Source organism: Phoca vitulina, unplaced genomic scaffold (assembly GCF_004348235.1).
Source record: "Phoca vitulina isolate PV1807 unplaced genomic scaffold, GSC_HSeal_1.0 scaffold4, whole genome shotgun sequence".
Classification (NCBI taxonomy): Eukaryota; Metazoa; Chordata; class Mammalia; order Carnivora; family Phocidae; genus Phoca; species Phoca vitulina.
This window is the reverse complement of record NW_022589707.1, coordinates 54,343,469-54,367,427: the sequence shown is the minus strand read 5'-3', so window position 1 is coordinate 54,367,427 and position 23,959 is coordinate 54,343,469. Positions and strand designations below refer to the sequence as shown.

Below are 23,959 nucleotides of genomic sequence, written 5' to 3'. Positions count from 1 at the left end.
TCTGAGTGTGTGGGGGCAGTTCCTGTCTACAGACCTTGCTTTCCCTCTCATTGAGCAATTTCCAAATTAAACCGGGAAGTAATGAATATTTACTATAATCAAATAACCTTGTAAAGGAAGAGAAAGGATTTTGTTTGTTTGTTTGTTTTGGTTTGGTTTGGGTTTGTTTGTTTGTTTGTTGGCAATTTCCCAAACAAGCTGCAGAAAGCAATTGCCCAAAAAGAGATTGGTGAGGGAAATTGTTAAATGTTATTGGCGCAGTTTAAACCAAGTCATTTGTTTTAAGGAGGATTTTCTATATTAAAATACTAGTTGGGGCGCCTGGGTGTGGCTCAGTCATTAGGCATCTGCCTTTGGCTCAGGTCATGGTCCCAAGGTCCTGGGATTGAGCCCCACATGGGGCTCCCTGCTCAGCGGGAAGCCTGCTTCTCCCTCTCCCACTCCCCCTGCTTGTGTTCCCTCTCTCGCTGTCTCTCTCTGTCAAATAAATAAATAAATCTTAAAAAAAAAAAAAGACCATTAGAATATAGCTGAAAGAGAAGAAATATTTTCCTCCTTTTTTTTTTTTTTTTTTGCCTTTTCTTACTCTAAGTACTCACTAAGCTTCTTCCTCTTTGCTGTTTCCTTGATTCAATAAATAAATACATTTTGGGGTCATTGTAAGTTTTGGAACTAGACCACAAGAAAGGCCAATATATGCAACATAAGGCATTTTTTTCCTTAGCCATCATTGAATGTAATGATAGTTTGTAAGGCTGCAAGATTTCCGGTCACAGAAACAAGTATTTTTCTATGCATTTTTAAGCCAGATAGCAATAAAATAGTAAATTAGTAACCCAGGTTTTACAATCCATGTGAAACACTTCCTGAGTTAAAGGTTTTCCTTTTTGTCACACAGCTAAAAGAATATACAGGGATAAAAGGGATTAGAACCACTATATTCATCTCCAATAATTCTCTCTGTGCTATTCTATAGGACTCCTTAATTTCTTTAAATCCCTACATAATTTTTTATTATCATAGGTCTAAGTTCTATGTAACTTTTATGTACTGATATGCCAACATTAAAAAATATATATATATCAGATAGATAGATTTTAAAATTTTGTTGCTATTTCTATTTTATTTATTTATTTTATTTGCCTTGGGATTTTTGGATCTCAGGTGCACAGAATTGAACTCCTTGGGTCATGGAAAATTTTTATTGTCAACCAGTGTTTTATTTCGTGATTCTTCCCATTCATTCCTCCATCATCAATCCCCTTCCCACACCCACCTGACACTTACTCACATGCAGTTAATTTGCACTCTTCCATGCAACAATCCACATAGTTTGTGGTCATTTGTAAGTATGTGCATCCTTGAAATTTCTTTCTTTCTTTCTTTCTTTCTTTCTTTCTTTCTTTCTTTCTTTCTTTCTTTCTTTCTTTCTTTCTTTCTTTTTCTTTCTTTCTCTTTCTTTATTTCAGAGAGAGAGAGAGGGCACAAGCTGGAGGGGCAAAGGGAGAGAGAGAATCTCAAGCAGATTCTGCACTGAGTACACAGGCCCACGAGGGGCTCGATCTCATGACAATGAGATCATGACCTGAGACGAAACAGAGTCAGTCACTCAATCAAATGCACCACGCAAGCGCTCCTGAAATTTATTTCTAACATAGGTATGCTTTTAATGGCATAAATGGTGTCACATTCTGTTTCTTACTATTTTATTCGATTGTATGGTTTTGAAATGTGGTTACACAGCTATTTCTTCCATGTTGCTCATTGGCTCTGACACTGTAAGTATTCCTCTTATGCATATCCATATACCACACTTTACGTATACAGATGCCTATTTTAGAACTCCTGGGTTGCCTTTCTACCACAATATGCCTTGGGGGGCATCGTTTTACATGTCTTCTGGTGCACCTGTGAAGAGCGTCTCTGGGGGGCAGACCCAAGAGTGAGAGTTTGGGGCACAGAGTATGTGCCTATGATTTTCACTATTGCCAGATTGTTTTATAAATGGCTACATTGTGTTGGAGCTGTGCTTCTCAATACTATATGAGATTTCTCATTTCCCCACACCTCCAGCAGCCTTTGATGTTATATCCCAAATTTTTAGCAAGCTGATGACTCTACATTGTGTAACAGCCTCAGCAAGAGTCACGGTGGTTGTAGAGATGAGGTGCATGAACTCAGAGCCATCCTGGTTGGATTCAGATTCTAGCTCTTACCATTGAATACTTGTATAATGTATACTTGTGTAACGTTCTGTTCCTGATTCCTGATCTGTAAAATGAGATCATAATAATATCTAGTTCATAGAGTTGTAAGAATCGGGGCACTTATATTTTAAAAGCACTTAAAATAGTGCCTGGCCAGAGTAAGCACTCAAATATGGGCTGTTTCCGCAGTTCCTCCAGTGAAGGTAAGGCCCAATTCAATGAGCGCTCTTCATATATTTAGTGGCCATTCAAATTACTCCACAGCTTTAAATTACCTTTCTCTAAGGTTCTTTGACATGATTTTTGCTGAGTCCTTTCTCCTTGTATACATTCTAAATCCTTAGTTTTTTATGGAAATTGAAAGATTTTTCACACAGTCTACTGCTGATGATTTAACTTTGTATTTGTCATCCTATTTTGAGGGCACATCTTTTGTTCAATGTAGTAAAGCTATCAATTTTCCCCTTTATATTTCATGCAATTTTTAGTGTTGTTTAAAAAGTCTCTATTCTGAAATCACAGACACATCCAATTTTATTATTTATAAAATTTATAAAAATACTTACAAAAATTAATTAGAATAATTACATTATTTTATTTCTTTTGAATTTATATTTCATTTTATATCAATCACATTCTTTTTTTTAAAAAAATTTTATTTATTTATTTGACAGAAAGCAAGAGAGCACAAGCAGGGGGAGCAGCAGAGGGAGAGGGAGACGCAGGCTCTCCACTGAGCAGGGAGCCCAATGTGGGGTTCTATTAGTTTGTCAGCAGATTCTTTTAGACTCTTGATTTTCAGATTATCATCAGCAAGTAATGAGTTTTAATTCTTCCTAGCAATTCCTAATACCTTTTATATCTTTTTTTGGTCTTCTCATATTGTCTAAGACTTTCTGTGTCCTGTTGAAGAGTAGTGAAATATTTGGTTTCTTATTTTTTTAACCTTAAATGAAATCCTTCTAAAATTTTTCCATTTGATATGTTATTGCTATACTTCATTATTTTGTCATTAAAGTAAGAAAATCCCTTTTCTACCTAGTTTTTTTTTTTAAGATTTTATTTATTTGACAGTGAGAGACACAGTGAGAGAGTGAACATAAGCAGGGGGAATGGGAGAGGGAGAAGCAGGCTTCCCAATGAGCAGGGAGCCCAATGCGGGGCTCGATCCCAGGACCCCGGGATCATGACCTGAGCTGAAGGCAGATGCATAACGACTGAGCCACCCAGATGCCCCTCTACCTAGTTTTTTAAGAATGTTGTACATGTGGGGGTTTTATTTCTTTTTAATCTATTGAAATTATTATTATTTTAAAGAAAACACATTTTTTATTTGGTTGGATAAAATTTTATTTATAATATTAATGTTGATGTTCATAAATGAAACTGAACCATAATTTTATTTTCTTGAACTGTCTTTATTGGTATTTGTATGCTATAATAGCCTCATTAAAATAATATTATTTATTGAGATCAAGCCCCAGGATGGGTTCCATGATTGGCATGGTCTGCTTGAGATTCTCTCCCTTTCCCTCCGCCACTGTTTCCCCCCACCCCGTGCACTCTCTTTCTTGCTCTCTCTCTCTTAAATAAATAAATAAATAAATAAATAAATAAATATCAACAAATAAAATAAAAGCAAGCCACATATGAATGTGCTCTCCATTTAGGTTGAAATGTGTGTGATTATGCACGTATGTATTTGTATGTGAATAATAAAATGCGTTTAGTGAGAATTTTACTCTCTGGTAAGAATTCTTTCAAGCACTTTATCTGTATGAACTCATTTAATTGACACAGCAGTTCTATCCTATCAAATGTCTCCCCCGAGAGACAAGAAAACTGAGCAGCCAAGGAACCTGCCACAGACCACACAGCTAGAACTGGCAGAGCAGGACACTGAACCCAGGACAGATGGCTCCAAAGCCTGTGCTCTTAAGCACCAACATGGAGACAGGTGGGTGGATGGATGACCAGAGATAGACAGATGGAAAGACAGAAAGATGATGCATGAATATGTCTGTATACTCAAACATTTGAAAAGGATATGCACTGAATTGTTACAATGTTGCAACCTCTAAGAGGTAGAATTTCATGGGCCAGAGATAGGCGTTCACTTCTTAATTGATAAAATGTTTGTCAAAATGGGGAGCAAGAAAGATACCATTATGTGTAAGTGTAATTCCCTTATCATTTTTCAAATAAAAATAAAAGTTAAAATTATGGCATACTTTCCAAGACTCTAAAACGACCTGGGATTTGTTCATGCCTAACAAATCAGGGTTTCCCAGAGGGGAGGATGAGATTTTTGGAAATTCTACATGTTTTCAGCCCCCACCCCCCCCCCAAGTGAAAAGACCTATGTACCATAGGGGATAAAACAAATTACAAATCAAAAGGTAAAGTTTCATGTCATGATCTTAATTTGGTTTAAAAATGTTATCAGAACTTACCTGTGGGTTGTGTGATTAGAGCTAATTTGAACCTTATTCATAGTTGGTACTTTAAAAATCATCTTCAGTAAACATAACCATTGTGATCAGAAAAATTCACAATAAATATTAAAATAAAAAATTAGTGGGAAAAAATAAAAAAGATTCTTGCCTTTCAAAAGTCTCCCAAGTATCTTAGTGTCCCACAATTTCTTTGGTGAAACAAACTGCCTTCCATTTTCTCCTCAGTGGGCCTCAGTTGGAAAAATGAGCACCAAGTGTCTAGGGAATCATTATTGAATGGCTTACTTTTAATTTTTGTCACTTCAGGAGACGGACTGAGTAGATCTGGAAGTGATGAGGCTCCCTTTGCCAGGTTCAGAGCAGTGTTCTCTGAAACACATAAAAGACAAAACAAAACAGAACTCTTCAAAAATCCTTTCAATCAATTTGGATAGTCTGTAAAGCCTGTGATTTTAGGGAAACCTCAAAATATCGAGGTAAGAGGAAGCTAAGAGTAAAAGGAATAACCAACTGCTTAATTTAAACTCATATTGAGACACTGAGTCAAGAAGAGAATTTGCTAAAGGAAGTGATTTTTGGTAAGTGAGAAGCAGGTCTTCATGCCTTAACTCTTTTAAACAACCTGCCATTTTGTTTAGGTGAAGTAATTAACCTTATTTTTGTAAGTCCGTGCACACAAAATGATGATCTGATCATGTTTCATTTCCATCATTCTCTATGGTCATACAGTTCTGACATTCAAATATTCTAAGTAGTTGTGGATATAGTCCATGAAAATCTGAAGTTATTTCTCACAGGCTGGTAAAGTCAGGGCTACACACAAAACTGAATGAAATGTTAATTGTGATAATTAGTAAATAGATATATTTAGAAAAATCAGGCAAAGAAAAGCTGCTATAGTCTCAAGCATGTTAGCCTCAATTTTATCATATTTTAAAACCAGAATTATCTTTAGATCTCTATCTGCATAAACACAAACTTAAAGCAAAAATTATCATAAATCAGAAATCTCCATGGGACTTCAGATCCTCAACCTTTCCTTTTGTCATAAGCATTCCCTAATATGTGAACTCCTAAAATAATGATGGTGTTTTCTCCCAATAGTCTTGCAGGGGTTAGCTATTTCCTACATAATAAAAATAATAAATGACTTTTCATATATAATGAAAATAGTAAAAAAAAAAGTTGCTGAATCAACCTGCTGTAGTAAGTAGGTTTACAAGAAATGAATTATTTATCAAAACAGCAGACATTCACGACCAATAAAATCGTGACCATAGTACTGAGTCATGACAATGTTTTCATAGTGTTATGTATAATTTATTTAAAATTATAATTAATTAATGAAAAGGAAAATCATAGATTCTGACTGAAGCTGGAAAAAAAAGGTGAATTTTTTTTTTTAAAGTTCTAGTTTGTCTAGTATGGTCAGGAACAATTTAATTACGACTTCCCTAGAGTGTATTTTCCCTTCTAATAATCACACAACTTTGATATGTACTGGGGCTAAGGGCCCTTGCTAATTATTAACTGTGTTTATTGACTGTGTTCTCACAGCTTTGGCATACATTATCACTTTTAATCCTCACAACACTCAACTCTTCTGACTCTAGGTTCCATACTTAAACTCTCAAATCATTTGGTAAATCAAACAAAAGTGATTGCTATTTAACAAGACTACCAATAAAACAAATGTATTTTTAATTACATTATTTCATTATTCATAGACAAAAGAAAATAAATAAATGTCAACCTTGAAGTATTTCCCTCTCCTGGAAAAAAAAATATACACTTCCTGTCTTCTGTATGTATTTAATTTCAACAATTCTGTGGTCACAATTCAGTAATGGAAATAAAATAAAATTGTCTGAGCTCTAAGATTCTGCAACTTGAGGAATGAAGATCACTTGGAAACGAATTTATTTTTGTTTGTATGTTTTTATTTTTGTTTTATCAACTCATCCCAATTAATAGCACAATGAATCAATTATATTCTTTAATTTTGTTATTTATTTCAAGGATTAAACTGTGCAACATTTCCCCTTGAGCATTAGCCTTCTAGAAGAACACCAGTCTTGAATTTAAACACAGTCCTCACACCTCAAACCTCTTGATTCTTAGTAAAAGACTTAATTACCTTGCCTGTTTAGACCTGGACTAAGAGAGTATTGGTAAATTGATAAAAAAAAAAAAAAAAAAAAGGTAATGTAATCCAAAATCAACTATTCAACCACATCGATTCAATGTGTATTACCATAAGGCCAGAGAAGAAAATGATGAGACCCAAGTCACTGAGCGAGCCTACAATCTTGTGAGAGAAAACACACTTTCCAGTGTGGTAACTGCATACCAAGAGCACTGGGAGCATGCAGGTTGCTGAAATTCAGTAGAGCCAGGGTAATAATGATGTTGAGTCTGTGTATTTTTACTTAAACCTTAAAGAATTGGTAAGATAGATATGGGAGAAGGACTATAACACAAAGGAGAGAAAAGAATCCACTTTTAAGAATCTAGGATATAAGAGAGAGAAAATATAGGCACGGACAGGAATTTGTTATCTGGTTTTAGGAAACTTTTTTGTGTGGAAAATGGGCAGTCCTTATTTCAGTTAGACTTAGAGACATTATTGTTATAGGAGTGCATTTAGAGAGGTGGATTAGCCACTAGCCACTATTCTAGGTTTGTATTTATTTATCCATTTAATATTCATGACAATCCTACGAGGTATTTTTTTTTTTATTGGTATTCCCATTCCACAGGTGAGAAAAATGAGACACAGTAATGTTAGGTAACTCGTCCAAGCTCAATCAGTTGAAAAGTACAGGAGCCATTACTCAGCTCGGTCAAGGCCCTACTATACACTAGGGCACTCACTTCGAGGCATGCCTCTCCTGAAGATGGGACTCAGAGTCATAGCAAGAAATGGCAGCTGGGATGGACTGAGAAACATTTTGGTTACCCTAGTTGATTAAATGTGGAGATAAAATGAGAATGCTGAGTCAAAATTACATCATGTTAATGAAATTAGGAAGAGGAGAAGCATGTTTGGAGGGAATGATGAGATTGTTTTGAACATGCTGAACTTGAACTTGGCAGGATCAATTTAAGGAGGTCTGTCTAGCAGGAAGCTGCAAATTTAAGTCTAAAGGCTGCTTAGCCAGGACAGAATGGTATGATAGAAGTGAGTTACTTGCCTCAGGCACAAAATTTAAGGGGAATGGAAAAAAAGTAATCAAGATCAATAATATTTCAATGTGATACTTGTAAAAATATCAAAATCAATGCAAAAAAATGACAACCCAAATATCAAAATTTTAAGAAAGATCAGTATTTTTCCTTTCCCTTAGTCTCCAATATGGCCCCAGATAGCATTATTAACAATTCTACCTTTATTTGAAAATTTTTAATTTTTATCATGATTTTTGCATCAATTTTGATTTGTTAAAATACTGCCTTAAAAGAGAATTGGTCTTGGGGCGCCTGGGTGTCTTAGTCAGTTAAGCATCTGACTGTTGATTTCAGCTCAGGTCATGATCTCAGGGTTGTGATATTGAGCCCTATAGTCAGGCTCCATGCTGGGCATGGAGTCTGCTTAAGATTCTCTCTCTCTCCCTCTGCCTCTCCTCTCTCTCTCTCTCTCCAGAAAGAGACTGGTAAAGTCAGGGCTAAAAAGAGAGAGAGAGGGAGAGAATTGATCTTGATTACCGAGCTTTTTTGTTGCATCCTGAAATTTTGCATCCCAGGCAGATGCTTCATTTGTCTTACCTTAGTCCTGGCCGAAGAAAGAGGAAATTCCACGTATCTGTACCAAAGTTCTTTTTTATTTCTTCACTAAAAAGAAATTATTTCCTTTTATTTTTTATTTCTTCATTAAAAGGAATTCCTTCACTAGCAGGAAAGAAATTATTACTAAAACTGAAACTGAATTTAAGTGATGACTCTGGTTTTTAAGTTACCTTGTGTCCAGATCACCAGTTCTCATAATTTTTCACAAGAAGGAAGAGAACAAACAATTTCTCCTTTACAGATAAGGAAACCAAGACATATAATGACTCAGTGACAAAGTTAAAACTAAACTTCTTGGTGTTGCATGGGACATGCTAGATCAGAAGCTTCCCTGGGGATAAATTGGAAGAAAAAAGAATATGAAGTATATTTATGTGAGCAAATCTTAGCTAAATAATTGGACTGAAAGAATGAGTTTTGGTAAACAGCCTTGAATTCCCCCTCAGCCATTTACAGCTGGGCAACCTTTGACAAGTTCCAAAGCCTTACTTAGTTTTCTCATCTGTAAAATGAGCCTCATTATACCTACCTGTTATTGTTTTGGTTGGGTGGGGGGAAGAGACTACAGCTAATGATATTTATCAATCAGCATCTCAACCTATAAGCACATGATACTCACAAAATAGGAAAATCCCAGAAGTTTTTTGTTTTTGTTTTTGTTTTGTTTTGTTTTAGTAGGCTATATGTAGAAGTAGAAGGACAGAAAAACCAAGAAGGATAATGCACCTGGTTGCTGGAAACCAAAGAGAGAGAAAAAGCGACATAGAGTTACAGTGACTTGGTAGAAGGGACCACGTAAATAAATATTCTGGCCTCACTCTTCTTTCTTCCTTTGATTTCCAACCAAACCCTAAGCTAGAGGTTATCAGAGACCAGTTGCTTTATTCCATGCAAGTCAGCCCTAAGGGAAGACTGTAGGATGCAGAAGGGTGGAGAAAGCACCTAGAGGAGCAAAAGAAAGCTGACTCCCACAAAAATAATAGCTCATGATTAGCGAGCATTTTACATGTAACAGACACAGATGCTTTACTGTGTCATTTCATTTCATCCAAATAATGTTCTTTATGGTGAATACTATTTTCCCATTTTATAGATGAGGAGCCTGAGATTTACTACAATTTGCTAACTTGCCGAAAGCCTCAGAACTAAGAGGTGTAGGCAGGAATTGATGTGCCATAGCCCATCACTGCAGAACAATAAATTGTAGTGTTTCATAATTATCATCACCACCCTCAAAACCATTTAATTCCAACCCCTCCAGCAATTATATTTCTAGGAATTTAACTCAGTTATAATAATGCATGTGCATAAAGAAGTATGTTCAGAAATGTTGTTTACAACACTGTATTAGCAAAAGATAAAAAATGTAAATGTCTATGAACTTGGACAGATTAAAGAAGCTACAGTACATTTATAAGATGATATTTCTATTTACCACATAGTAAAAAAGGCAGCTCTAGGAGCACTGTGTATTAATATATATTGATAATATCGTTTAAGAACAGTGTGTATAATACCGTTTCTATTAGAAAATAGAAATATTATCTATATTCTAGTAGCTAAAAGAGTGTTTTTGGAAAAATACATAAGAAACTGGTAACTTAGTTGCCTCTGGGGAAAGCAATTGGGTGGCAGGTGAAATGAAGTTAATTTTTTTATTTCACAACTTTGTACTTTTGAAATTTTTCCCGTAGTCATGTAATACCTACATAAAAAACATAAATTAATTAAGGGAAAATTGAATTGTACATGATTAGGGACCTTCTGGGGACTCTTGTAATTTGGGAAACAGTGAAAGAAAATGCACATGAATAAAAATCAGTTTTCTTAATCTTCAGATCCTGAGCAATTTGCTTTTTCAATAACAAAATCCTTTGCCATACCAGCTGTGGTTAAAAGAATGCAAAATAAAGAGTAAACTTCCACATGTATGACACAGGGCTGCAAAAGCAAGAACTGTAGGGTAAACGATGAGAAATTGGGCCCTTGAAGCCAGGTACCAGGTAGGTCACAAGGCAAACTGCGCATAATACCAAAAACACAAACAACGCAGCGTGAGAACACCCCAGGAGGACGGCTATTTTTTTCAGCAACTTTCCTGGCCAAATGAAGCAGGTGGCAAAAACACAGCTCCTGAACCCCAGGGGATTTACAAGAGCTCGGTCCTCTGCATAGGACTGGCATCAGCCTTCCAGGTTTTCATCCCCTCCAAGAAAGCTGACATTTTTGTTTGTCACAGCATTTTCAAATTGGAAAGATCAAGACAGAAATTTCGGCTATCAGGAATGGAGAGACTGGCCAGTGAAATGAAGGAGCTGGTGACGAAGATGACTGTTGCCTGGACAGCCATTTTTTTTTTTTTTAAAGAAGGATGCGCCCACCAGAGTTTAAATTGTTGATCTCCTCCATGTGTTACCAGAAAGAAATGTCCTTCCTTAGACTAGGAGGCAGTTTCAGGAATTTCTGTAAATTCCCTCCGGATCTCAGGATTTCTGAGATTCTGATCCTCCTGCTAACTCGGAGTAGGGCGTAGAAGTTTGGTGCTAGGCGCAGCTATGAGAATGGAAAGGGATGCCCTACTCCCGGAGCGACTGGGGCTCGGGCACTTAGCCCCTCCCGCTTCCGAGCCCCGCCCCCCGCAGGGCGAGTCCTATAAAGTCGCGGCGAGCCGGGTCCCTCCGGCCGGTCTCGGATTAGTCCCACTTCGGGATCGACTTGATCGCGCGTCCCTTTCCGGAGCAGTGCCTGTCGGAGCCATGTCCCAGGGCCTGTACCACGAGGAGTTCGCCCGAGCGGGCAAGCAGGCGGGGCTGCAGGTCTGGCGGGTCGAGAAGCTCGAGCTCGTGCCGGTGCCCCAGAGCGCTTACGGCGACTTTTACGTCGGGGATGCCTACCTGGTGCTGCACACCGCCAAGGCGAGCCGGGGCTTCACCTACCGCCTGCACTTCTGGCTGGGTAAGGGGGTGCAGGCAGCGGGACCCCGACGCGCCCAGGTCGCGGAGGGGCGAGGCCGCGGGAGGCTGAGATTGGCAGGCTGGAGGTGGGGGTGGGGTGGGGGGACAGGGGAACCGCACACGGGAAGGGCCTGGGACCCGTCGCGCCTGTCGCGTCCCCTCCGGGCGGCCCCCTTTGGGCTGGCCGCCTTCTCCACGCCAGAGTCCGCTCTTGAGAACGCGGCTGCAAACGCGGGGCACAGAGTGGTCGGAAGCAGTCTTACCCCACGGGCTTTGACCTCTGTCAGGCCGGTCTCCCGGGCTTGGAGGCTGGTTCCTCTCGCTTCTCCCCCTTGCATCTTCCAGTTTGGAAACCGCGCTCCCGCGCAGGGCCGCTGCTTAGCGCACCCTGGCTCTGACCAAGCCCCGCTCACCTTCCGACAAGTTCAGTCCTGGTTTCCCTGTCAGGGAGGAGATGAAGTCAAACAAGTTTGTAGGAATCCGCCGCAGCTGTGGAGAGGTACCCCCCCACACACACCCCCGCCTCCCTTTTCTCTAGTTAATTTAATTTTTTGCCCTTGGGCCCCAGCTTATATTTCTCCACACATTTTGGCAGTTAATGCTCTGGGCGACTTTAAATCAGAATCCACTTGCTCCACACTGCTCACACGGTCGGCTAACAGAAATTCCTGCTGATCAGGATGTTGGCGACCCTGGGTGGAAAAGAGAAAAAAATACAGATCTTGTCAATATAAATAAATAGCTTTATATGGCACATGTATTATTTAAATGAGTTGCTTTATTATAATAGTTATTTGTATTATTGTTATTTATCTATTTGAACAAGGACACAATGTGAAACAAAACAGCTCCTTCAGCAATAGTAATTATTTTGGGCGGCACTTGCGCCAGGTTGTCAGAATACTGGGCCTTGTGTGTTCTACTTTTTCCACCTTCTACTTTTACTCGTAAACATCCTGAACGTCCAACCTCTCCCTGTAGGATCCTGTGCCAGTGGACACACCCCGTCTAACAACGTGCCGATTATCTGAGACTTAGGGCCTTCTTTTAAAACTAGCTTGCCTCCCCTGGACTTCTCGTTCTTTATTTTTAGCTTTATTCCTGAGCCTGTGGGGAGACCACACAAAACCACACACACACGCATTTTGAAGTCCTTGAAAAGCCATCATTTTTATTTCTAACATCTGAAGAACTTAAGAAATAACATGGCAGAAACGATTAAGAAGTGATGTTCTCAACGGTAGTGAACCCCTGAAACAGACACTCCAAGTGAGAAATACAAAGAGGGAGAAGGATTGTTTTTATTATAGCGTTTGATGTTAAAATTTTGTGCTTGCTTGACGAAGCTCAAGCTGAGTTCCAAACACTTTTTGGTTTCCCAGTGCAGTGTCACTATTCCTACGATAAATAGACAATGATCTACTTATATTTTATACCAGAAATCACTGAAACGTTAATATAAAACCATGTTCATGAATGAATGATGCCAGATAGAATAGTAATGTCCTCATCTTGGTCTTTCTATTCAGAACTTGGATCTAGAATGAATAAAAGCGTCTGAAATGCCACATTTGTAATTTTGGTGAATTAAGATATGAAGGGACCTCATATCTTGCTGTAGACAACAGTTTGTCAGAAGACTGCAAGAGGCTTTGAACACAGTTTGTGGGGGTTTTTTGGGGGTAGTGGTGGTTATTCTATGGGTTCTTTCTTATCCAAAGAAGCTCGCTCATTAAACAAATTGTTTTTTAGGGTTTACAGATTCACATTAACTCAATCATTCATTTAGTGCTCACCAATTTTGAAAACTGTAATAGAAAATGCTTTGGGCAAAAACACTTCATGATTGTCAAGATCTACTAAAACTGAAGTTAATAGTGTGTTAATTAATAAGTTAATTCATTCAATAATTATTCAATGTGCCCAGCATTGTGTAAGGCATTTCTGCATGTGACTGATTTACGAACCTTCTCCGAAAGTTTATAATCTCAAAGATACAATAAGACAAAAAGTGATATAACACAGGCAGAACGGCTAAACGCTGTGAAAGAGACAGTGTCTATAGTTATGGGGAAGCAGGGAAGGAGAGAAGCTGTGACAGAAAAAAGGAAAATGAGGGTGATTGGAAGGGATCTTGTCCAAGAGAGAATCCTGGGGAACGTGGAAAAGTTTAGAGTAAAATGGTCCACTGGGCCTTTCGATGGAATTGTTCGGCAGCTCTTCCTACTTTAGTTCCCGGAAGCAAGCTGGATTTCATCCAAAATCTTCTACCCTAAGACCTAAATTTGGGTGAATTCATGAGGATTAATCAGAGAGACAGATTGAGGAAACGTTCCAAGAGGGAGAGCTGAAAGTTCAGGGGGAAAGGAAGTTTAACTAAAGGAAATCACTAAACTAGAACTAAACTCAGAAACTAAAGAGTCCTCTTTCCTGCCTTGTCTCTCAGAGGCTTTCCATGATACCCTCACGTATCTCAGATTATTTCCTTTTATTATTTTCTCTTTTACTTACTTTACTAAGTAAGAATTTGTTGCATATAACTTAAAAGTTGTTGCACTGGTCCTTCCATAAAAACCATTTCAGCTTTGTACCTAGCCGTTTAAATGCATCTACCTTCTGCTTCTCGTTACTTAGAGCATCATGTCTATGAGCACAGCTGGATGATAAAGCTACTCAGTCACATCCTGGACCTACGCTACAAACACCCACCCTCATCATTTCTCTTTTCCATTTTTAAACTTTACATAAATGTATTTGAGAGCAGTAAACATTTGTAGTATATCTGGTCTGTGCTAGCTTCTATGCAAGACACAGGGAATCCAAAGAATTAGATTACAATATACAGTGTATAATTCAAGGAACTTATAATATATAAGGGCTGGTGAGGGTGCTGAGAAACCAGATTTTTATACATTGCTTGGGGGGGGGAATATAAAATGGTACAGCCATTATGAAGAAGAGTTTGACAGTTTCTTACAAAACTAAACTTGCAACTACCATATGACCCAGCAATTGCATTCATGGGCGTTTATTCCAGAGAAATGAAAATTTATATTCATGTAAAAACCTACACATGTCCATAGCAGCCTTATTTGAATAGACAAAAACTTGCTTCAGTCCAGATATCCTTCCACGAGTGACTGATTAATCAAATTGTGGCATATCTATAACAGAGAATATTACTCAGCAAGAAAAAGGAACAAACTATTGATACATACAATTCAGATGAATCCCCAGTAAATTATTCTGAGTGAAAAAAACCAATGCCAAAAGGTTCCATACTGTGTGATTCCATTTATATAACATATTTGAAATAACAAGTTTAGATTTGTTGTTATCAGAGGTTAGGGATGGGGTGGGGGGGGGTGATACAGGTGGGAGATGGGGTAGTTATAAAAGGGCAACTTAAGGGATTTTTTGGTGATATAACTATATAGTATCTTGACTGGGATGATGAATACATGAATTTACAGGTGATTTAGAGAACTAAACACACATAGAAGAGTACAGGTAAAACTGGGGAAATATGAGAAAGACAAGTGGATTGTATCAGCCTCAATATCCTGATTTTTGCATGCTGTACTATACTGTGCCTATATGCTTGTGGTTTAGTATATTGTGGTATACGAGACTATACTCTAGTTTGAAAAATGTTACCAATGGGGGGAGTTTGGTCTGTCGATCTATGTCTCTCCTCCTACCAATACCACACTGTCTTAATTATTGTACCTGTATAGTAAACCTTAATATCAGATAGAGTTATTCCTCTTATTTTTCTTTGTCAAGATATTTTAACTCTTTCAGGGCCTGTGCCTTTTCATATAAATTTTACAGTAAACTTATATAATCCAAATAAACCTTCCTATGATTTTTATAGGAATCGTGTTAAACTTGTAGATCAACTTGGGGAAAATTAACATCTTTATTATATTGGGTCTTACAGTCCATGAACGCTATGTCTTTTTTTTTTTTTTTGAACACTATGTCTTTATATTTATTAAGGTCTTTGATTTTTTTCATTAACATTGTATAATTTTTAGCATATAGATCATGTACCTGTCATCACATCCCCAAAACAATTTTAGGAAGTTTGCCGCAGATGTACAAATATAATGTAAGGCAACAGAATATAAAATAACATAACACAAAAGAACATATCATAACTTGAAAGACATTGGTAAAAGACATCAGAAAAGGGAAAATAAATGAGGTCATAAGCAAAATTCATAGAGCAAGTTCATACGTTCCTGAACATTGCTAAAACTGCATCATGATATCACTGAATTGGATTCTAGTTTTCACATTCAAAGGCTGGTATTGGCTTCTTTAGGATCTTTCAACTTCTTTAGAGCAAGGGTTCTAGTTTATTCATACTGATATGCCTTGGCCCAGCACAGTACACAAGCATCAAAAAAATGATAGCATAATTTAATTAACTTACTTTCAGTTCATTCGTTAATTGCATGCCTGTCCATTTATATCCGTGTAAAGAAATTTGCGTTTCAACTTGTGCTCAAGTAAGAATGTTTATGTCAAACACATTATCCTTAACACTTTCGATATTAATCTTGATTTAAACTTCCCTCTTAAAACATCTCTGTGCAAATCTACATCTATGTCTTTATTAGTATTCTCATTTATGGATGGGAAAGTGGGCAGAATGGCACTAATGTTCTTTCTGACTGCAAAGTCGCATATGTGTTTTTTTTCCTGTGACCACAAGTTTATAAAATTGTTACCATGTCAAATACTCTTACAGCTAGTGGATTCTTTTCCTGAGAAGATAAGTTGCTACACAGGTTCCCTTTGAGAGTAAGGGAGGAATGTAAAGAAATACAGTTCTTCCATTAATATAGCTGTTTCCCTTTCAGCTCTGGTGAATACTCTCAATTGGGGTTTCCTGTGAACCGTAGTATTGTTACGGCTTCTAAACTTTTCTACATCAGTTATCTGCGGAGGAAAATAGCATAACCCAGTCACCACAAAATGTTACTGCTAATGAAATTCTGAGTGTAAAAAACTATCAATTGCTATTGTAGTTTCTAAGAGCCTGTGCTTCAGAATCACAGAAACCTGCCTCTGTGTCATATTCTACCAGAGGTCAACTTTATGATGTTACTCGGCCTCTCAAAGCCTTTACTGGGTCTGTTGTACGTAGTGGAAAATATTTTTGCTGCATGTGTTAGCTTGAAGATTAAATGAGATCATCCATGTAAACCACTAGCACAGTATCTGGCCCATATCAAGGATAGTATAAATGTATAAATGTTGGCTATTATTATTTCTAGAATCATTGATGATTTTTACACAGCTCCTATGTAGTAAGGGTTTTGAATTTGAGTTTCCCTCAGGACTGGCTCGGATCCTTGGGCACATGGAAGATGCCGGTGCTGAAGAATTGGTGTTTTGACCTCAGCGAGGTTGCCTGGATGGGATTTATACTAGAACTGTGAAAATTAAATGTGTGTTGTGTGTTAAATTCTTGGGTTAATAACACCTGTGACCACATTCACATTCAATAGATGTGAATCTTATTAAGATTAATAAGATGTGAATCTTATTAATCTCTTATTCTCCCTTTCCACGTAGAGAATATGATCTTACACCAATAAAATAATGAAGTGGGGGCACTAGGACTTAAAAATAGGGATAAGGTCAAGTGATATTCATTTTCCCATTCTAAAAACCACTTGCTTTTCTAAAGCTATTTATCTATGGCCTATGATGTTCATATTCCTTACAAATACTAACATATTGGCATCTTGATGCTAATAAGAGCTAAAACAATTGGAAAACATTCTCATAGTCTGATCTGATTAGCCAACGAATCCGAATCCTACTAGAGTGTAGTGCTACATCTTCTTGAACATATACAGATAGCAGTGTTATGTCTTGTTTTTTTAAGATTAACTTATTTATTTTAGAGAGAGAGAGAGGGAGGGAGAGAGAGCATGAACGGGAGGGGCAGAGGGTGAGGGAGAGAGAGGGTCCCAAGCAGACTCTGCAAGGAGCACGGAGCCCAACATGGGGCTCCATTCCACGACCCTGAGATCATGACCTGAGCCAAAACCAAGAGTAGGACAGTTAACCGACTGTCCCACCCAGGTGCCCCCGGCAGTGCTTCTTTTAAACAGTTTTTAAAAAGAATTGAAAAGCAAGAACAAAACAATTCTTGTAGCTATTAACAAAATAATATTTTTATATTACAACATTTCTGTCAAAAGATTGTTCTGCTGAAGACGGTTTATTGTATTGATGTATATATAATTCAAAGAAAATTTCTGAGCCTTTCGTATCAAAAATTCTGCCTTAGTCATTTTCCGGGCTTGAGAAATGCAGTGCTGTCCTTTGCTGTTTCAGGAAAGGACTGTACTCAGGATGAAAGCACAGCGGCTGCCATCTTTACTGTTCAGATGGATGACTATTTGGGAGGCAAGCCAGTGCAGAGTAGAGAACTTCAAGGCTATGAATCTACTGATTTTGTTGGCTACTTCAAAGGAGGTCTGAAATACAAGGTAAGCCGCTCCCTTGAACTCTTTCCATTATGACCCCCTTTCTCTTCCCATGCATCCACACCTCATGTCTTCAGAGAGTGGAAGTTCATTGAGGGCAGGGTTTTTTTGTTTTGTTTTTGTTTCAATCTGTTTTGTTTACTGATATATACTAGTACCTGCTGGATACATAGTAGGTACTCAATAAATGTTTGTGGAACATGAGTGTAATATGTGAAATGTTCTGGATTGATTTCATTTAATAGGTTAATTTTTAATAAAGTTAAGAGCTTTCAGAAATGTTGTCACAAGAAAGCCCTTTAAAATTTTGTGGAGTTACTTCGATAATTAAATATTAGCAACTTGGGTATTCACAATTTCTGTTAATGCCATTCTAGAGAACCTCTGAAGTTGCTGCAAATGACCCAAGACTTGGGAATCTCAGTTGTTCTGGAATGTCTTAATGCAATATTTATAACAATTATAATTCCAGCTACTTCTATAGAAAGAACTATACACACATTTCTCAAATAGTGTGGTTTGATCTTGGAAATGATACAAATGAAACAAACCATTGAGTTAAATATATGTGTGGTTCAGCCTCACAAAGTCAAATATACCCACACTGCTACACACACATGCACACAATTTATGTGTTTTGGCCTGAAACACTGATCATCAACCAGCTTTTCTTCTGGGGGAAAAAGAAAAAAAACAAGTTAAGTAGTTGTATTCTTTTAAGGCAACCTTCAATGAAAGACAGCCTTTTTTTTTTTTTTTGGGAATTCCCTCCATGATCCTTGTGGACTGGCCACTCTTCACAATGTCCCCTGCCCCCAAGAGTGTTCAGTTACAGTGTGAGAAATACCTCCCTAGACAAACATTTCAGAAGCAATCCTTTTCAAAATCAGACATGCTCCAACAGGTCTTCTGCAGACCCCCACCGCCTCACCCTTTAAGCCTGTTAGCTTACTAAAGACTTAAAACCTCAGAGCTAAACTAGAATTCTGAATATGTATTGAATTTATCTACTACAATGCCAGGGTTTATTTCTACTTTTGCCTGATCAGAGCCTCAGTGAATATTTTGTGATGCTATTGAGGTGAGGATAAACACATATAAATTCTCTTCTCTCTTGAAATGATGTTTTTCACTCTGGGTTATGAACAACCCTAGATATGAAACAATGTATGTATGACTTCTCATTTCATTTAATTCACATGAGTTCCTACAGTTTATGTCAAATGATCCTGAAACTTCCTTTATGTCAATGAAACCAACATTTTGAATAAGCTGGGTCATGTAGTTACTAAAAGCATGTAATGTGACAACATCCTGGTTATGACCCATTTCTGCTACATATGACTTGTTTACTTCAGGGCAAGTAAGCTTTCTGTGCTGTTTCCTCAAATATATAATGGGTATAACAACAGCTTCCTCATATAGGTGTTGTAAGGATTAGGGATCAAATTAAATAATAACGTGCATATACAGTCAGTAGGAAATTGTGATATTATTAATCCTTCTGGCTGTTAGCAGGACCTCTGAAATCAAACTCCTGGATATATATTTAAAGGTGGACATGAAAAAGCAATTTTACAGTTATAAGGTAATTATCTTCTACATTAAAATCACTTACAAATCAGCATTTTTTAGAAAGATGGTATTTGCTAATGGAGGTCAAATTTATCAGCAAAAAGATCAGTTCACTGTCTTATCATTAGTGACATTGAGCAGATGACAATGTGTGCAGTTGCAAAGTACTTGATAAGAAATTTGGAAGCAAGGATAATTTGCCACCCAGAATAGCAAAGACTGTTTTTTTAAAGATCTTATTTATTTTGAGAGAGAAGGAGAGAGAGAGGATACAAGCGGGGGAAGGGGCAGAGGCAGAAGGAGAGAGGGAGAGAATCTCAACCAAACTCCATGCTGAGCTCAGAGCCTAACACGGGGCTCAATCTCATGACCCTGAGATCATGATCTGAGCTGAAATCAAGAGTCAGATGCTTAACCAACTAAGCCACCCAGGTATCCCAGAATAGCAAAGACCACTATGTTGTACTTAATTTCATACTTACAAGAATGTGCTAAGCACTTCATGTCTATTATCTCATTTCATCCAAATAACACCCCCTAGGTGCAGTTTCTATCATTGTCGCCCTATTAAGATAAGTAAACAAAAGCTTTGAGAAACTATGTAACTTAACAAGGTCTAACAGTGGATATGTGACTGGGTGACCATCTGACTTCAGTGCCTAAGCTAGTAATCACTATACTATGATGCTCTCAATATAAATAAATGGCTCAAATATCAGGATGAATTTTTTTATTTAAGATTACTCTGTAAAACAGGGTATCGTGTCTGTTTGGAATGGACACAGTTTGGCCAAGCCTACCATTACCAAGCCAGCAGCTGCCATATTTAGTTGCCGTGTATAAGGGAAAGATTCAGCGAGGCAACATTAAGACCATCTTATCAGGTCATTTAATTCACCTGAGGTTTCTTTTTATGAGGCTTTTTAGGCTGGGGGAGTTCTAGAGGAGTAATATTTACCACTACTTCCTTTTTTTTTTTTCCTTTTTTAAAGATCGTATTTATTTATTTGTCGGAGAGAGAGAGCACGAGCACACAAGCAGTGGAAGCGGCAGGCAGAGGGAGAAGCAGACTCCCCGCTGAGCAGGGAGCCCGACCTGGGAGACTCGATCCCAGGACCCTGGGACCGTGATCTGAGCCAAAGGCAGACCCTTAACCGACTGAGGCACCCAGGCCTCCCTTACCACTGCTTCTTTATATTAAATCTCTTTCCCAAGCTCAACAAGACCCGGCTCTTAGCCATGACTGTAAATAGTGACCATCAAACATCCATCAGCCAGCAAAACTGTGTTTATGGTGTCACTGATTTAGAGGATCATCCACCTTGCTTTCATTCTGCTGTGTGAAGGTAGAAAGAGACTGGGAGCTTCTAGGTTTAATTCAAACACTATTCCAGAAATACTTACTATCAAATACCAACATATATGAAACTTACAGTTTTTCTTTTGTGCCTTTTTCACATCAAATTTTATTAAGACAAAATTAATTTTTAAAGTACTGTTAAATGTTCACAGACTATATATCACTCTGATGGTTCACTATATGACAGTAGCTTAAATGTTATGTAAGTATCCTCAGTCTGTTTTATATTTTATAACTTTTTTCAGATCACAGCGTTCTTACACTGTTTATCAGATCACAGTGTACTTATTTTTTTGAAAAGTGAAATGGCCAAGAACAGTAGTATATAGATGAAAACTTGTGTTTATTTTTATTGTATAATAGTTTGTTCATTTATGGCAATCTTGATAACATTATGGACTGAGAAATTATTATATAGTTCATAAAATTTGTGGTTATAATTGTCCTGAAGTCAACTTTTAGCCAATTGTAATAAAACCGTTCTATTCATGAGGGTCTTTTCTCTTTTCCTGGAAAATGGTGGTAATTTAAAGTCAGTGGAAATTTCGTGGCACCTGGGTGGCTCAGTTGGTTAAATGTCTGCCATTAGCTCAGGTCATGATGCCAGGGTCCTGGGATGATTCCCACCTCAGGCTCCTTGCTCAGCGGGAAGCCTGCTTCTCCGTCTGCAGCTCCCCCTGCTTGTGCTCTCTCTCTCTCTTTGACAAATAAATAAATATATAATCTTAAAAAAAAAATAAAGTCAGTGGAAATTTTAGGAATGTGCTAATGATTACATAGGCAGCTTAACTTCTTTCTCTGGATTTACTATATATGTTTATGAATAAATTTTTTAAAAATATTTTGTTTATTTATTTGAGAGAGAGAGAGCACACACAGGGAGAGGAGCAGAGGGAGAGGGACAAGCAGACCCCGCACTGAACATGGAGCCCGATGTGGGGCTCGATTTCATGACCCTGAGACCATGACCTGAGCTAAAAAATCAAGAGTCCGATGCTTAACCAGCTGAGCCACCCAGGCATCCCTATGAATAAATTTTGAAAATTGGATCATTTTATAGATTTCCTATACTGCTAATTTTCTTACCATATTATTGCAGGAGGCCTTTGAGCAATAAAAGTGATTTGCTTACGCCGCATCTTTATTATGCACATTACCTCATAATTAATTGTGGGAATAAATAAAGATTATCATTTCTAACATTTAATTAAAGGGAAAAGTAAAAAGGTAAAAGCTGATTTCAAATAAGACAAGAAGATGTAGTTGATATAGTTCATTGTTTTCCTTAGCATTTTATTTATTTATTCATTCATTTATTTATTTATTTATTTTTAAAGATTTTAAATATTTATTTGACAGAGAGAGACACAGCGAGAGAGGGAACACAAGCAGGGGGAGTGGGAGAGGGAGAAGCAGGCTTCCTGCCGAGCAGGGAGCCCGATGTGGGGCTCGATCCCAGGACACCAGGATCATGACCTGAGCCGAAGGCAGAGGCTTAACAACTGAGCCACCCAGGCACCCCTCCTTAGCATTTTTTAATTGAATATAGTTTTCTTTTGGGATGTACAACCAAATTTAGGGTATAAATACTCAGGCCTGGCATTTAAAGAAAAAAAGAGAGAGAGAGAAAGAGAAAGAAGAAAGAAAGAAAGAAAAAGAAAGAAAGAAAGAGAAAGAGAGAAATAAAGAAAGAAAAAGAGAGAGGGAGAGAAAGAAATAAAGTAAAAAGAGAGGGAGAGAAAGAAAGAAAGAATGAATGAAAAAAGAAAGAAGGAAGGAGAAACAGTTTTTATGGGTGGCTGGGTGATAGACATTGGGGAGGGTATGTGCTATGGTGAGCGCTGTGAATTGTGTAAGACTGTTGAATCACAGACCTGTACCTCTGAAACAAATAATACATTATATGTTAAAAAAAAAAGAAGAAGAAGAAGAAGATAGCAGGAAGGGAAAAATGGAAGGGGGGGAAATCGGAGGGGGAGACGAACCATGAGAGACTATGGACTCTGAGAAACAAACTGAGGGTTCTAGAGGGGAGGGGGTGGGGGGATGGGTTAGCCTGGTGATGGATATTAAAGAGGGCATGTACTGCATGGAGCACTGGGTGTTATACGCAAACAATTAATCATGGAACACTACATCAAAAACTAATGATGTAGGGGCACCTGGGTGGTTCAGTCGTTAAGCGTCTGCCTTCAGCTCAGGTCATAATACCAGGGTCCTGGAATCGAGCCCCACATCAGGCTCCCTGCTCAACGGGAAGCCTGCTTCTCCCTCTCCCACTCCCCCTGCTTGTGTCCCCTCTCTATATATTTAAAAATTTTTTTAAAATATGTAATGTTAAAACAAAGATCATAAATAGGATCCACCCACATCTGGCCAGGACTCAACTCCCCTTCTGTGTCCTAACACTGTGTGGGGCATGGGAATTTGGGGGTGGCTAGTTCTCTCCTCACTTGCTGTTGTTACCTCTGACTCTCCTCTATCCTCCTGTCTTCTTCCCTGAAATCTTGTCTGCCTCTCACTTAATGGTTTTAGAATCATTCGTTCCCAAAGGACACGAGCTACTGCTTCTTTTCATTTATGTCACAGGTTTTATCCACTGAAGGTTCTTAGTAAATACCTGCAATGTTAAGTTGAATGATTAAAACAGGAAGGACAAAAGGCCTTAAAAGAAAAAAAAAATGGGTTGATTTGCCAAGGCATTCTCTTCTGCATACTTACTGCTTCACATGCTCTGAGGTGGCTCTTTTGTCTTGGGCTGACAGGCAGTTTTGGCACGTACACCTGTGGTTTTATGTGTTTTTGTGTCTAGTTAGAAGCCTCATCTCTTTTTGTTTTGTTTTCTGTCTTCCTCCCACTGATCAGGCCGGAGGTGTGGCATCTGGACTAAATCATGTTCTCACAAATGACTTGACCGCTAAGAGGCTCCTGCATGTGAAGGGTCGGAGAGTGGTCAGGGCCACGGAAGTTCCCCTTAGCTGGGACAGTTTCAACAAGGGCGACTGCTTCATCATTGACCTTGGCACTGTAAGTATTACACACACATGCAGACGTCTAATGGAGAGTGAATTGTGTTCAGATCAAATCAGATGTACGTGCCGTGGAGGAT

The 23,959-nt window shown here is 38.2% G+C and overlaps 1 protein-coding gene across 1 annotated transcript in view; it reads left to right on the top strand.

Moving 5' to 3' along the window:
- Window positions 1-11,112: 11,112 nt before the first annotated feature.
- SCIN (scinderin) overlaps window positions 11,113-23,959 on the top strand; it is a 77,322-nt gene continuing 64,475 nt past the window's right edge. The window contains exons 1-3 of the mRNA XM_032402028.1: window positions 11,113-11,404; window positions 17,764-17,918; window positions 23,716-23,877. Of these exons, the coding sequence (XP_032257919.1) occupies window positions 11,206-11,404; window positions 17,764-17,918; window positions 23,716-23,877 (516 nt within the window). The 5' untranslated portion in view covers window positions 11,113-11,205. The remainder of the gene's footprint in view (window positions 11,405-17,763; window positions 17,919-23,715; window positions 23,878-23,959) is intronic.